At 46.4% G+C, this 13,866-nt stretch overlaps 1 protein-coding gene and 1 long non-coding RNA gene across 6 annotated transcripts; one reads left to right on the plus strand and one right to left on the minus strand.

Moving 5' to 3' along the window:
- Positions 1-1,524: 1,524 nt before the first annotated feature.
- On the minus strand, positions 1,525-12,224 carry Dyrk3 (dual specificity tyrosine phosphorylation regulated kinase 3). 4 transcript variants are annotated; one of them, XM_039090693.2, is made up of 3 exons: positions 11,987-12,224; positions 10,144-10,221; positions 1,525-3,325 (listed from the first exon to the last, which is right to left on the minus strand). In XM_039090693.2, the coding sequence occupies exon 3, from the start codon at positions 3,266-3,268 to the stop codon at positions 1,754-1,756; it is 1,515 nt and encodes a 504-aa protein (XP_038946621.1). In that variant the 5' UTR covers positions 3,269-3,325; positions 10,144-10,221; positions 11,987-12,224; the 3' UTR covers positions 1,525-1,753. The 4 variants fall into 4 exon arrangements, with proteins under 4 accessions (XP_038946621.1, XP_038946619.1, XP_038946622.1 ...); XM_039090691.2 differs by having other exon boundaries at positions 10,148-10,259; positions 11,973-12,224; XM_039090694.2 differs by having other exon boundaries at positions 10,148-10,221; positions 11,987-12,223.
- Positions 4,261-11,191, plus strand: LOC134481556 (uncharacterized). Of its 2 annotated transcripts, XR_010057194.1 has the most exons (3): positions 4,261-4,680; positions 6,707-6,937; positions 9,925-11,191. It is a non-coding gene; the product is annotated as an uncharacterized LOC134481556 (long non-coding RNA). The 2 variants fall into 2 exon arrangements; XR_010057193.1 differs by having other exon boundaries at positions 4,261-6,937.
- Positions 12,225-13,866: the final 1,642 nt, after the last annotated feature.

Raw genomic sequence — 13,866 nt, forward strand, 5'->3', positions numbered from 1 at the left:
TTATAGAGAAAGGAAGGCCACTGAAGACTAGGGAAAATGTAGGATTGTATTTCTGGACTCTCAGATGTTTTTCTTCTTATAATGGGGGTTCACTAGGAGTCCAGGGAAGGGTGGGGTGTTCAGAGTGAAAGTGTGGAACATGGAGGTGCAAGTGGCATTTAATTTGCTGGGAGGTTACCTTACGGTAATCACTTACATAAAGTCTGGAGTCCGAGACAATGCAGGTAGTGGTCTGGCCACTGATGACTAAGGAAGGGACTGTGCTTTTCATGCTGAGTCTACCTTTGATGCCCTGGGTCATTTATGACATAAAGTTGGCTTCTTTTGAGTTGGCCCAAGAAAGGAGCATGAGTTGGCTTTAAAATCAGTATGGGTTAACTCTTTATTTCTGTTAACAAATACCCACGGTAATGAGTTTATATGTGGAAGCTTTATTATGTTCAGAGGGTTCATTCTGTTGGCCTAGGCCTGTGGTATCACATCACAGTGGAGTGTTTGATGGCGCAAAGCCATTCACATGATGGGCCAGCAGTTAAGAGAATGAGGGCTGGAGAGACGGCTCAGCGGTTAAGAGCACTGACTGCTCTTCCAGAGGTCCTGAGTTCGATTCCCAGCAACCACATGGTGGCTCATAACCACCTGTAATGGGATCTGATGCCCTCTTCTGGTGTCTGAAGACAGCAACAGTGTACTTATATACATAAATAAATAGATAAATCTTCTTTAAAAAAAAAAAAATAAGAGAATGAGACCAGGGCTCCACCGTCCTCTTTAAAACACATTCACAATGAACAGCCCAACATCCAACACTGAGGCCCATGACTTAGGAGACCCCAGTATGTCCCCACAGTGCTGGGGAGTGGGCCTTTAACACGCTGGCCTTTGGGGGGAATTATGAAAGCAGAGAATTAACCACAGTGTTATTTGGTAAAGTCTTAAGATCTGTGAACCACTGAGTACCCAGGCTATAAATCGGAGGCCAAATAATAAAAAACGAAACCATAAAATATTATGAACTAAACATGGAAACCAGAGAACTAAAAACTGAACCATGGCGACAGCTCCCCAGGTGACAAACAGCTACCTGTATTCTTCTGCGAGTCTTCCCACCTAGAATGAGCCCCCCAGAACTGTTTGCTGGGGTAAAGACTTCCAGCTCTGCCTTCCGTCCATGCCTCCCACACCCCAATACCCTCCACAGTAGATGCTAAGGGAGACGAAGAGAGAAACAGCTTATGTTTTTAGAGTATCTACTATCTAGCAGCTAGAGAGATGGCTCAGTGGTTAAGATCTCTGAATGCCCTTCCAGAAGACATAGGTTCAATTCCCAGCACCCACATGGCAGATGACAACTGTCTAACTCCAGGATCTGACACCCTAAACACAGGCATTCATGCGAACCACCAATGTACATAAAATAAAAAAAGCTAGAAACATAAAAGTATCTTCTATCTTGAGAGAGATTTAAACCAAGAGGGTAATACGTGGGTTGAAGAACCTCCAAAGGGAATGAGGACGATGCACTGACCTATTAAAAAGTCATTTAATGTATACTCCAGATGGCCAATACAAGCTGGTTAGACATTAGCCCTTGAAGCGTTTGTTTATAGTCATATAAAAATGTTCTGCCTTGTTAAAAAAAAAAAGTCTAACAAAAACATATCCATCGGTGAATGGGCTTCAATTATTTTTTTTTCCATTTGCATGTCTGTAAGGTAATTAAAAATACGTATGTATGAGTCTGAGTGGTCCATTAGCTGATCAGCTTTGGCAATACACTGCACAGAGGTATACTACCACTGGTTTCCGACATTAGGTTAGCTTTAAGCTTACTGGCGATTCCAACGACTGGAGGCAGCTTGGAGCCCAGTCCCTGGAAAGCATTTGTAGGATTAACTACCCGTTTCCCTGACACCTTGTCCGTGGTGAGGGGCCTGGGTGCAGACTTGCTAATCCAAGGATGTCTTAATGCTTGAGCTGGGGTGAGGCGGGCAGAGGGGTCCCACTGAAGGCACCTTTTCAGAAACTCTATGAACAAGTAGTCATCGCACCCCTTCAGCGCGGCTGCCCAGTCTTTGCTGCCTGGTGGGCCTCGCTTTTTACCCCTGCGTGAGCGGCCCCCGAGAAGCACAACCCTCCCGTCCGTCTGGGTAGTTACGGAGCAGTATCGAGGCAAGCCTTTGGAGTTAATAAAGTACTTGGCACGTTTGGATTGCTCCAGAAGTTTCTGTGGTGGCATTCCTAGCAACTCCATCATGCAGGCCAACTGGTCTCCTTCATCCTCTCCTGGGAACAGGGGCTGTCCTGTCAAAAGTTCTGCGAGGATGCAACCAAAACTCCATATGTCAATTGGCGTGCTGTAGCGGCACCCCAAGATGATTTCCGGGGCTCTGTAGAAACGGGACTGGATGTACGTGTAAAGTTTCTGATACTCAAAACAGCTGGACCCGAAGTCAATGACCTTGGTCGCGCTCCGTCCGTGATGCTTCAGGAGAATGTTCTCAGGCTTCAGATCACAGTGAATGATCTTATTTTTGTGAAGGGCGTCCAAGGACTGCAGGATGGACTGGGCGAACTTCCGGACCAACTGGACGCTGAAGCCCTGAAACTTGTTTTTTTTAATGAGCTCGTACAGGTCTATGCTTAGCAACTCAAAGGCCATGCACACGTGGTTCCGGAAGGTGAAGCTTTCTAACATGTGGATGACATTCATGCTCCCAGTTTTGTCTTGCTTTTTAAGATGCTCCAGAATCCGGATCTCCTCGGCTGCCTGGCGGTGAAAGCGCTTCTCGTTGCGCACCATTTTCAGGGCCACGTACTGTCGGAGTTTGTGATCGTAGACCCGGGCTACCTGTCCAAAACTCCCCTTGCCAATAATTTTCAGCACCTCATAGCGGTAAGCCAGATGGTCTCGAGGCACGTGGATATAGGCCCCGTCCGCATCGTCGTACCCCCCGTTATTGGGACCACCAATAACTCCTTGCCGCTTCTTGGCATTCGGGCCCACGAAGTAGATTTCTGGGTAGCTGATGATCTCCAGCTTCTCGTAGGCGGTGAGGTGGTGCTTGTACTGCTTCAGAGCTTGCTCAGGAGTCAGCGGGAGCACCTTAGATGGTCTGGATGAGAGGCTGCACTTCACTGTACCCAGGCTGTCTGAACTCTTCCCCTGAGAAGCAGGAGAGGACTTTTCGGAGTTGCTGACGCCATCGGACTGGAGAGTACTGGTTCTTCTGCTGCCAAATTCTTGAAACAGTTGCTCCACCTTCATCACACCCCCACTCACGAAGTGCTGAGTGTGGCCTCTCGTGAATGGCTCAGTGGTAATCTGTGCGAGAAGAGAGTGAACACGGTTAATGGACGAGAGACAGGAGGACGGGGAAGGGGCCTTCTCCCTGAACAAGCGACAACCACACACATTGGTATGCTTATTTTAAAGTTAAAAAACCCAAGCAAGGGACTGGAGAGATGGCTCAGTGGTAAGAATGAGAACACAGTAAGTTTAGGTCCTAGTACCTATGTGAAAAGCTACCCATGTGCCTGGAGGCCCAGGGCTATGGGGTACAGAGACAGACAGTCAGACTAGCGCCAGATTTACTGACAGACTCTGTCTCAAAGGAATATGGAGGAGAACATTAGAGCAGGACAGGTGATGGTCTCCTCTGGCTTCGGAAATGCACACAGCCATATGGGGTTCAAGAGGAACATACCCTACAGTCTCATGGGTTTGAATGCTTGGCCCATAGGGAGGGGCACTATTAGGAGGTGTGGCCTTGCTGAAGGAAGTGTGTCACAGTGGGGGGGCAGGCTTTGAGGCCTCCTATGCTCAAGTTATATCAGTGTGGTACCCTGTCCCCTTCTGCTCCCCTTGGATCAAGATGAAGAAACTCTCGGCTCCTTCTCTAGCATCACGTCTGCCGGTTTCCCGTAATGGACTGAACCTCTGAACCTGTAAACCAGCCCTACCTAAATGTTTTTCTTTGTAAGAGTTGCCTTGGTCACAGTGTCTTTTCACAGTAATAAAACCTTAGCTAAGATACTCATGAATTCATAGGCGTGCACATATACATATGCACATATGCTTACACCACACAGTATACCACAGTCACATACATGCATGCATACATACATACATACATACATTCACAGAAGAGATAAACAGAAAGAGAAAAAGAAGAGGAAGGGGGAAAAGGGGAGAGAGAGGGAGGGAGGGAGGGAGGGGGAGAGAGAGGAAAAAGCAAAGTCCCAAATAGGAAAAAAAAAAAGAAGCAACAGTCTCTGGAGATGCCTTTCATCAATCCTTCGATCCCTTGAACACATCCACCACAGCTCCTACATGTGGCCAGCTTTGTTCTAGCCAGGGTCACTCTTTACTGCCCTTCAGTAAGCTACATTCCTTCTCTTAATTCTTTGAACTGAGAGCCTGTGATGGTTTTTTGAATATGCTTGGCTTGTCTCCCCCATCCCCACCCCCACTATTAGGAGGTGTGGCCTTGTTAGAGTAGGTGTGGCCTTGTTAGGGAAACTGTTGGGGTGGGCTTTGAGAGTCTCCTCCTAGCTGCCTGGAGACAGTCTTCTCCTGGCTTCCTTTGAAAGTAGAACTCTCAACTCTTCTAGCACCATGCCCGCCTGGACACTGCCATGCTTCCTGCCCTGATGATAATGGACTGAACCTCTGAAACTGTAAGTCAGCCCCACTGAATGTCCTTTTCGAGAGTTGCCTTGGTCATGGTCTCTTCACAGTGATGGAAACCCTGACTAAGACAGAAGACCTCTTTAGTCCCCTCCCCGCCCCATCCACCATCCACTCATCCAATATGCCTTCAAGACCCAATTTCAGTCTTCTCTCTGTAGCATCATACTAGTCTCATACTGTTATGATTCTTATTATTTCTTGAAGGGCGGAGGGCAAGTGCCCTGACGCACATGTGGAGGCCAGAGAACAGCTTTCCAGTTCTCTCCCTCGACCGTACATTTCCCAGGGGCTGGACTCAGGCGTGCTGGGAAGAGCGTTTACCCACAGAGCCAGCTCATCTTTAGAAATGGAAAGTAGGAATGTAGCGGGGCATTGGTGGTGCACACCTTTAACCCCAGCACTCAGGAGGCAGAGGCAGGCAGACGAGCAGATCTCTTAAAGTTTAAGGCCAGCCTGGTCTACAGAGTGAGTTCCAGGACAGCCAGGGCCACACAAAGGAAAGACAGTCAGACAGATCAGAGATGAGTTCCCTCCTTCCTTCCATCTGTCTATCCAGTACGACAGAATACCTACTGTTCACTATGTGGCTCGGTACTAAAAACCAGGTACTCTTAAGAACTTTAACCTACCTATAAGGCTGAGCTGGGCAAAGAACAATGGCTTGGTTTTAGTTAGATTTATGTACCAAAAAAGAGTATCTGTATGCAACTTGGTCATTTCTCCTTAAATCACTATCTAATTTTAATATAACTAAACATTTACTGCTAAACTCTTTGGAATGCACTGTTCAGATATACCAAGTCAGAAGGGCAGTACTACTCAAAGCTCTATGACCTGGAACTTTGCATAACTTTTGTTTCTTCCTGTGTAAAATGTGGACAACACTTACTTGCAGCAGTCGTGGGAGTCCATATTCAAAACAGGCTATCACAAACTATAAAACTTATGCAAAAACGCTGGCTACCGCTATGTGAAGTTCTCAAAATGTGGCCCACTCATGCTCCTGTATTCTCTCTCCCTTTTCCTCCCCCCCCAACCCCCATGGATTTTCTCTTCCTGTTGTGGTGACTCCATCCATATTAAAGCTCTTTCTACTAAATATCAGCCAAGTATCTGGCCAAAGAAGGGCCCAGCAGTAAGTTTTTGCATGGAAAACACCTAACCCCATTCCTCCCTTTACATAAAGGCTGCCTTCTGCTTGCTGTTCAGTTTAATGTTACCTTTCTAGAGATATTCAAGCTTAATCATAAAACCACTGCTTTAATGCAAAGGAACGCCTCTCAAGGGTTATCATCGGGCTGGTGGGACGTTATCTGTGCTCCTGTGCCTGCCCCTGGAAACTTCTCTGCCTGGTAAAGGCTGCATTGACTCTGAAGGCCTTCACTTCCCGTGTGTGATAAAGAGAGGGTCTCAGGCACAGTACATCACGAAGAACAAGTATTTAACAGAGGTCTAATTTCCATAGAATCACTCTAACAGAACTAAGAATGACGCCTGGCTTTTCTTTCCGTCAAGACCTTATCTGCACTCTCTGCAAATTAAGTCCTAACTCTCCTGACTCCTGGCTTTTCTTTCCGTCAAGACCTTATCTGCACTCTCTGCAAATTAAGTCCTTGGCACTTCCCAGAATTTCACAGGGCATGTCCAGGTTTCATAAAGTCCCTAGAAACGTAACCAGGGCTGTCCTGTCTCTGCCCCCCAGTTCTTCTGTAGATGCCAACCTCATTTCGTCCTCTCCCTCACCTGTGCCTGCTGGCCTTCCCTCACCCTGCCCCTTCCTGAAGTGTGGCTTACAGGGCAGTGGATGGCGCAGACGTGTTCCACTGTAGATTATCACAGCTCAGATTTCCAGCAAACTGGGGAAATCCCAATAAGGGTTTTTGCCACACAAAAGAATCTTTCCTTGCCATGTTTCCCTTTCTTATAAATCTCAAATCCTTATAAGAATCGACTATATACCAAGTCTTCTGTGCCAATAATAAAACACTCTTTCCCTTTTCCCTCAATCTACAGCTGTGGTGGTTTGAATGAAAATGGCCCCCATAGGCCCAAAGGGAGTGGCGCTGTTAGGTGTGGCCTTGTTGGAGGAAGTGTGTCACTGGGGGCGGGCCCTCAAGCCAGGTCCAGTGTCACTCTTCCTGCTGCCTGTCAATCCAGATGCAGAACTCTCAGCTACATAGCAGTGACTGTCTACATGCTGCAGTGTGTGCTGCCTCGATGATGATGGACTGGACCTCTGAACCTGTAAGCCAGCCCCAATGAAATGCTGTCCTTCACAACGCTTGCCTTGGTCACGGTGTCTGTTCACAGACACAGAAACCCTTAGATTAGACACCAGTATTCATATATAAAATGTTAGTAGTTATAAAATGCTATATATATTTCTAGCCTATGACTATAATCGTGATAATTAGAAAGGTATATAAACCAGGCGCCGGTGATGCACACCTTTAATCCTAGCATCTGGAAGCAGAGGCAGGCAGATCTCTGAGTCAGAGGCCAGCCTGGTCTATAGAGCGAGTTCCAGGAGAGCCAGGGCTACACATCAAAACCCTGTCTCAAACAACAACAAAACAAACAGAAACCAACAAGAGTCATGTATACAGTATCAAGTTAACCACGTAATTATGTACAAGAGACAGATCACGCAAGAGTTATGTTTTATTTCTTAAGAATGCTTCATGTGTACCATTAATGTGGAAAGCATATTGGGTTTTAAATAAAATGTGCTATATTAGTTGAGCCCTAAAAAAAAAAAAAAATCCTGCTGGAAAATTCAGAATGAGTAATTTCCTAATCCAGATATAAAAACCTACCCTTGGGAGGAGAGGATGTGCCTCAGTCTGTCTACCGTGCATGAGGTCCTGGGTTCAATCCCCACCTAAGACCACCCAAACAAAAACTCCTACCTCCTACCAGCCTCTGACCTCAAATCTCTGGGACAAAGAATTTAGTCCAGTGAAAGCCTTTAGAGTGATGACTGACAGCTTAGCTCAGCGTGCGAAAGGACCCTGTGAAGTGCTGAGGTGATGAGGCCGACTGTGCCAAGACTGATGGGTACTCCGAACGGAGCCATAGCATTAGAGATTGTAAGTGCCCCCACAGGGTCAAAGAGTACCATTGCAGTCGAGTTTGCGAATAACAGAGGCTGAGGAGAGAGGGCAGAGGCTAGCGCGTTTGCACTGGGTGGGGAGACAGCCTGACCCTCATTCCAGTTTCAGAAGGCAAAACCAGAGCAAGCAGCTGTGCAAACTGTGTAGCAAGGCTGGTCATGTGTGAGAGCTCTTGACGGAGAGACCCCACCCCCAAAGAGTAAGACAAAAGAGCATACATCTACATCATACACACAGTAAGAGTGGATAAAGGGGTTTAAAAAAAAAAAAAAAAAGACCTTGCAATGACATGTTGGATTAGAATCTAAAACCTTAGGGCTTCCCTGTAACGGTCACTCTAAACAACATGCAGTGAGAAATTCACTTGATCCTGAAGTACAATTTGAGAGACCTATAGGATAGAGATCAACATGGATCGACTCTGACCTAACGTTAAATGAGGTTTGTGCCCGATGCCCAAATGCAGGAGGTTTTCAATGCAGTGTTTCGATGACTGACAGCAGGGAGCCAGGGAATAGGATGGTCCCCACAGGGATGGCTCTGGATTTTTCTGAGGTGTTTAGAGACCACAGAAATAAACTCGAAGGGATGGAAAGAACCCCCACTGGACGCCAAAAGAGATTAAAAATAGGGTGACCACACTTCCAAACATATTTAGACCAAGCATGTCGTATTATTAGCCTCCCTGTGAGTGGTAAAACCTAGGGGAGAGCTAGAAACAATTACAAGCTAACAAGAGGGCTCCTCAGATACAGATGCTTGCCGCTAAGTCTGGTCACACACACACACACACACACACACACACACACACACACACACACACCTGCACAAAACATGCACAAATAAAATGTACTACTTTTAAAGTAAAATTCCAGAGTAAACGAAGAAAGGAACAAAGCAACAAATGTAGATTGTAAGAGGAACCACAGGAAAAGTACAAGGCAGTTGGCTCAGGAAGTCAGATGCTTCATCAGATGACACATTGTAGCATATTTTCAAGTCACAGACCCAGGCTCCTTGCCTTGGAATGTATCCAAACCCTGCTCCACTACTCTGCATATGCCTGTGGACTGTGAATTCATTTCATTATTACCTTAAACAAAACAGTGTGGAAAGCTAAGGGTCTGGAGTTCATAAAGGATCTGAATGAGTCAAAACCCAAGCTGGACAAAAGGTGGTGGTGCAGCCTTTGACCCCAGCACTCTGAGTGAGTTCCAGGACACCCAGGGCTACACAGAGAAACCCTGTCTGGGGAGGTAGGGGGGTGTGAACCCAGGCTTATTGTTTAAACAATTTAAGAGGGTTTTTTTTTTAAAAGATTTATTTATTCTTTTTTTTTTTTTTTTTTTTTTTTGGTTCTTTTTTTCGGAGCTGGGGATCGAACCCAGGGCCTTGCGCTTCCTAGGTAAGCGCTCTACCACTGAGCTAAATCCCCAGCCCCTAAAAGATTTATTTATTACATATTATAAGTACACTGTAGCTGTTCAGACACACCAGATGAGGGCATCAGATCCCATTACAGATGGTTGTGAGCCACCATGTGGTTGCTGGGATTTGAACTCAGGACCTCTGGAAGAGTAGTCAGTGCTCTTAGCCACTGAGCCATCTCTCCAGTCCCTTTTTTTTTTTTTTTTTTTTTTTTTTTAAAGCTGTCTTTCACATACTGATCTGCCAGGTCTACAGGGGAAAAACTGAACTGATTGTGAATTCTGACGTTATTTTCCTTGTGACTTCGGTTAAAAGAAGCCTTTGTAATACTCTATGTATGTCATCTGCTATCAAAAAGAAACATTACCTAAAAAAGAGTACCTCCCCAAGTGCCACACCTACCCCAATAGAAGGAGTAAGGAAAGGGTGCATTTCAAATCCAAACTGTTCCCAAAAGCTAAACTCAAACCACAGGAACTGTTTTCCCCAAATCAGGAGAAATCAAAATCGAAGCCAGCAGGGTATGGTAACATACCCATTTAATCCCAGCACTCTGGAGACAGAGGCAGGCACCTCTCTGACTTTGAATCCAGCATGGTCTACACAGAGATCCAGGCCAGCCAGGACTACATACTGAGACGCTGTGTCAAAACAATAATTGTTTTGTTTTTTTTTTCTTTTTTTTTTCAGAGTTGGGGACCGAACGCAGGGCCTTGTGCTTGCTAGGCAACCGCTCTACCACTGAACCAAATCCCAACAATAATTGTTTTAAAAAACAAAATAAACTCCCCCCCAAAGCCAAAAGAAACCAACGCCATAACAACAAAGGGAAGTCTGTGTTGCCATCGATACAGATCCACGCCTGAACATTAACTAGCATTTCTTCTTCCTCAAGGATCGTTTACTTACTTACATTTAGCCTTCTGGAGACAGGTGCTTCAGAGGGATTGCAAAGTGTGTTTGTATAGGGTGGGCACTTGGTTTCATCTATCATCATGAAGGTATCATAGACACCATCCCCCAACCTAGGAGAACGGGTTGCAGATAAAACCGGTCAGTAAATAAACAAAATGAGCTTGCATTTTCAAAACACCCCAGGCCCTGTTTCTTACCCTTTCTGACACTGCACAAAAACAAGCTGCGTGTTGAGCAATGGAAGACAAGAATCCCAGTCTTTCTCTTTCATTTTAAAAATTAATTTTTTTCTGAGACAGGGTTTCTTACGTAGCCCTGGTTGTTCTAAAACTTGTGATGTAGACCAGACTGGCCTCAGACTCACACTACTCCACATCCTGCTCCACCTCTGTACCAACACGTTTCCCTTTTCTTCTTAAAGGAAAATATTTCTAGATTCAAATTTTAAAATAGTTACAACAGGCTGGTGCGGTGGCACACTCCTCTAACCCCCTCACTCAGGAGGCAGAGGCAGGTGGATCTCTAAGTTTGAGGTCAGCCTAGTCTACAGAGTGAGTTCCAGGACAGCCAGAACTACATAATAAAGAGACCCGTCTCTAACTAACAAATAATAAGTAATCAAAATAGTTACAACAAATCTTACTTTCTGAATGTTGTTCAAAAAAAAATGAGACCACCAATTAATATTACTTAAAAATGAAGACTAATCTGAATAGTAAACCTAAACGCAGAAAGAAATAAACTTGATGGAGGAGTCTGTTTTAGAATCCGAGTCCGAGTCCTGAATTCCAGTCTCAGCACCCAGCTGTGCTGCCTTCCCCCGCTGAACAGGCTCACAGGTATGGGAAGAAAAAGAACTACTCAGACTAGCAAGGAACAGACTGACCTCTCTTTATTATTTTATGCACCCACTTACAGCTAACCTAACTAGTGAAAAAAGGCAGCCAAGAGGAACCTACCAGGGTGCTTTAAGTTACAAAATGTTCGGAATCTCTCTCCTGTTTCCACTTCATTTCCTGGTATATGGGATGTTTAAAATGCCAAAGGAGTACAGAACGCGTCTGTTTTTAACACTGTGGGTCCTCCACTGCGAAGGCACACAAGGGTCAGGACTTACTAAAGCCACAAGATGACCTTGAATAATGCATTTTATCTGCTCCCCAAGACTACGTACTTCCCGGTCACACGCGTCACCGGCTCACGTTGTCATCTCAGATGATATACTACGAACACAACCATGACTAGGTAACATTTTTCATTGTCTTTAAAAAATATCTTTAATTATTCCAGTCACTTTGGAGATCTGTCTTATAAAATTACTTCTGGAGTTTAACAGAAGTGTTAAAGGAATAAAAGAGGGCTTTTAAAAAAACCCACAAGAAATTAAAATGTCTTCTAAAAAGAAAAAAAATTTTTTGACGTTCAGACAGCGTGTTTTGATAACAGAAGGCAATTTTCCGGACCGGACCGGCCTCTGCCATATAGCACGAGGAAACACACAGGGACCAGCACCGCATCTGCAGAGCAACAGCCAGAGGCGAACGACCCGATTGGGTTCCCTTAGCCAGGGCCGGATGCGGGGGTCCCACAAAGCCAGGCGGCATTTAGGGAACAAGGTCCTGGGTCTCTGCTCTTCCACCCCAGGGGCAGGGCGGGCTCCGCAGACTCTCGGAGCAACAGGGCGCGGTTCACAGGTCTTGCGCACAGGTCCCAGCCCCGGCTCTCCCGAGGCCGCGCCGTCCCGCCCGCCCTTCCCCTCCCTTCCCGCTCACCGCCCTGATGGACAGGCAGCCCAGACCCGCAAGGAGTCCTCCCGCTCCTACCCGGGCGCCGTTACCTCCGCTGCTGCGGCGGGAGCCCGGCCCCCGGCAGCGCCGCGTCCTTCCTCCCGCGCTCGCGGGCTGCGCCTCCCATCGCGAGCTCGCCCCGCGGGCACAGAGGCGGCGGTTGGCCCGGTGGGTCGCCTCTAGCCCCGCACCTGCAGGCTTCACTACAAGCCGCGGCTCTGAGATGGGCTCGCGCGGTCCGCAGGGAGACCGCGCGGGTGCAGCCGCGTCGCCTAGCAACCGCGCACGCTGTGCCGCGCCTGCGTAATGCTGCTGCGGAGGGAGCAGGCTGGAGGCGGAGCGAGGGGCGTGCTGTTTAGGGTAGTGTGTTTGCTGGTCCTTTTAGCTGAAGAGGAAACAGGCTCCAGAACCTGTGCTTCTTAGTACTCACCTAGCAGTGAAACCAGCCATGGGCGCTTCAGCCGCACAGCTTTCCTGCTCAGCAGGCCGCTTGGAGAGCTCTACGCATCTTTAATGTGTGAAAGCGAGCCTCACTCTTGCTGGAAAGTACCGTATGTTAAGTCCATTTCGACAGTTAAAATGGAAGTGAAAAGAAAGGCTGTTAAGCCACAGAAGAGGTGGTGGTTGTGATGTTGAGCTTGGTACCCACCAGATTTCCTAAGGATGCAAAACTCCTCTGCAAGAACGGATCTGATTCCCAACACACTCATGGCAGTTCACCACCATTCATAATTCTAGTTCCAGGGCGTTCAACGCCCTGTTCTGACTTCCGAGAGTAGCAGGCACACATGTGGTGCACAGACATAAACTCATACACGTAAGATGAGCCCATTGGATCCTTCAGAAAAACCAAAGGTTCTTTCACGCATCGGACGAGCACGCCACCTGGTGCACACTGGAAATTATTTCAAAGAGCATAATTCATGAATCTTCAAATGTCCAATCGAGGCCCTCTTTTGGATTTGTAAAAGTCACGGTTTCCACTCTCATCTCAGAAGATCCACACCCTCTTTACAGCTAAGAATCTGTCCATTTGGGACACTTTACTTTCTTCTATTCAGTGTTGCCTTAGCCTGTGATATAAGTAAAGACGTTTTCTTCAATGATAACCTTTTAGAAGTTTCTAAATAGCTTTTTCTTTCTGTCTTGCCTACATCACAACCAGTGCAATCTTGCTTTCCTAGGGTTTTTGTTTGTTTTGTTCTGTTTTTAAATCGGGCTCTCTGACTCTCTTTGAAGAAAGAGTTCCGCAGCAACAAAAGGCACCTCCCAGCTCCAAGATTACAAAACTCTCTCAACCAGCCTGCTCTTTGGACAAGTAAGAGAAGAATACCTCAGACTACTTTACTACCGGAAAGGGTTGAATGGGACTTGCCTGAGCTTGTTTAATTACCTCACTGCCAATCACTGCAAGTCTTCCCTTCGGTCTTTAATACACGCTTCATCCAGAGCCAAGCTAACACATCTCTGTTCTGCTTCTTGCCTCTAGGGGTGTTGGGGAGTGGATACAGAGGCTGCCTTTGTCTTTAGTCGGTTATTTCCAAGGTAAGGGAGGGAGAACTCCTTGAGGGTACTGGACCTCATGAGTTTCTGACCTTGGTGACCTAAGTACTTTTCAGTATTTCTTCAAAGAACCCCTGTTTTGTAACAATGACCACACCCTCATTAAGCAATTGCCCTGTGCCCCCCAGCCCTTGAGAAGCCTCATTTAAATGTACTTCAACATCTCTTCAGCATCAAATGTACAGAAATTGAAACAATGCAAAGAAAACACGGTTTCTGTAAACATGTGATCTCTTGAACCATATGCAAAATATATTTGATAAATGTTATATTAAGTAAGTAAAAGGGGGCACATGCCAGTGGGAAGACAAAGTTTTGAGGAAGTGAGGAGTGAGAGGAGGGACTTTGGTTGGATACGATCATATAT

This window comes from Rattus norvegicus, chromosome 13 (genome assembly GCF_036323735.1).
Source record: "Rattus norvegicus strain BN/NHsdMcwi chromosome 13, GRCr8, whole genome shotgun sequence".
NCBI lineage: Eukaryota > Metazoa > Chordata > Mammalia > Rodentia > Muridae > Rattus > Rattus norvegicus.

Excerpts from the sequence above, each read along its gene's own strand:
- Dyrk3 (NM_001024767.1), bottom strand. The coding sequence starts at position 12,063 with ATGGGAGGCGCAGCCCGCGAGCGCGGGAGGAAGGACGCGGCGCTGCCG. Across the intron at positions 10,260-11,986 it reads CTCCCGCCGCAGCAGCGGAG|GTTGGGGGATGGTGTCTATG; the intron begins GTAACGGCGCCC and ends CCGTTCTCCTAG. Across the intron at positions 3,326-10,147 it reads CTGTCTCCAGAAGGCTAAAT|ATTACCACTGAGCCATTCAC; the intron begins GTAAGTAAGTAA and ends CTTCTCGCACAG.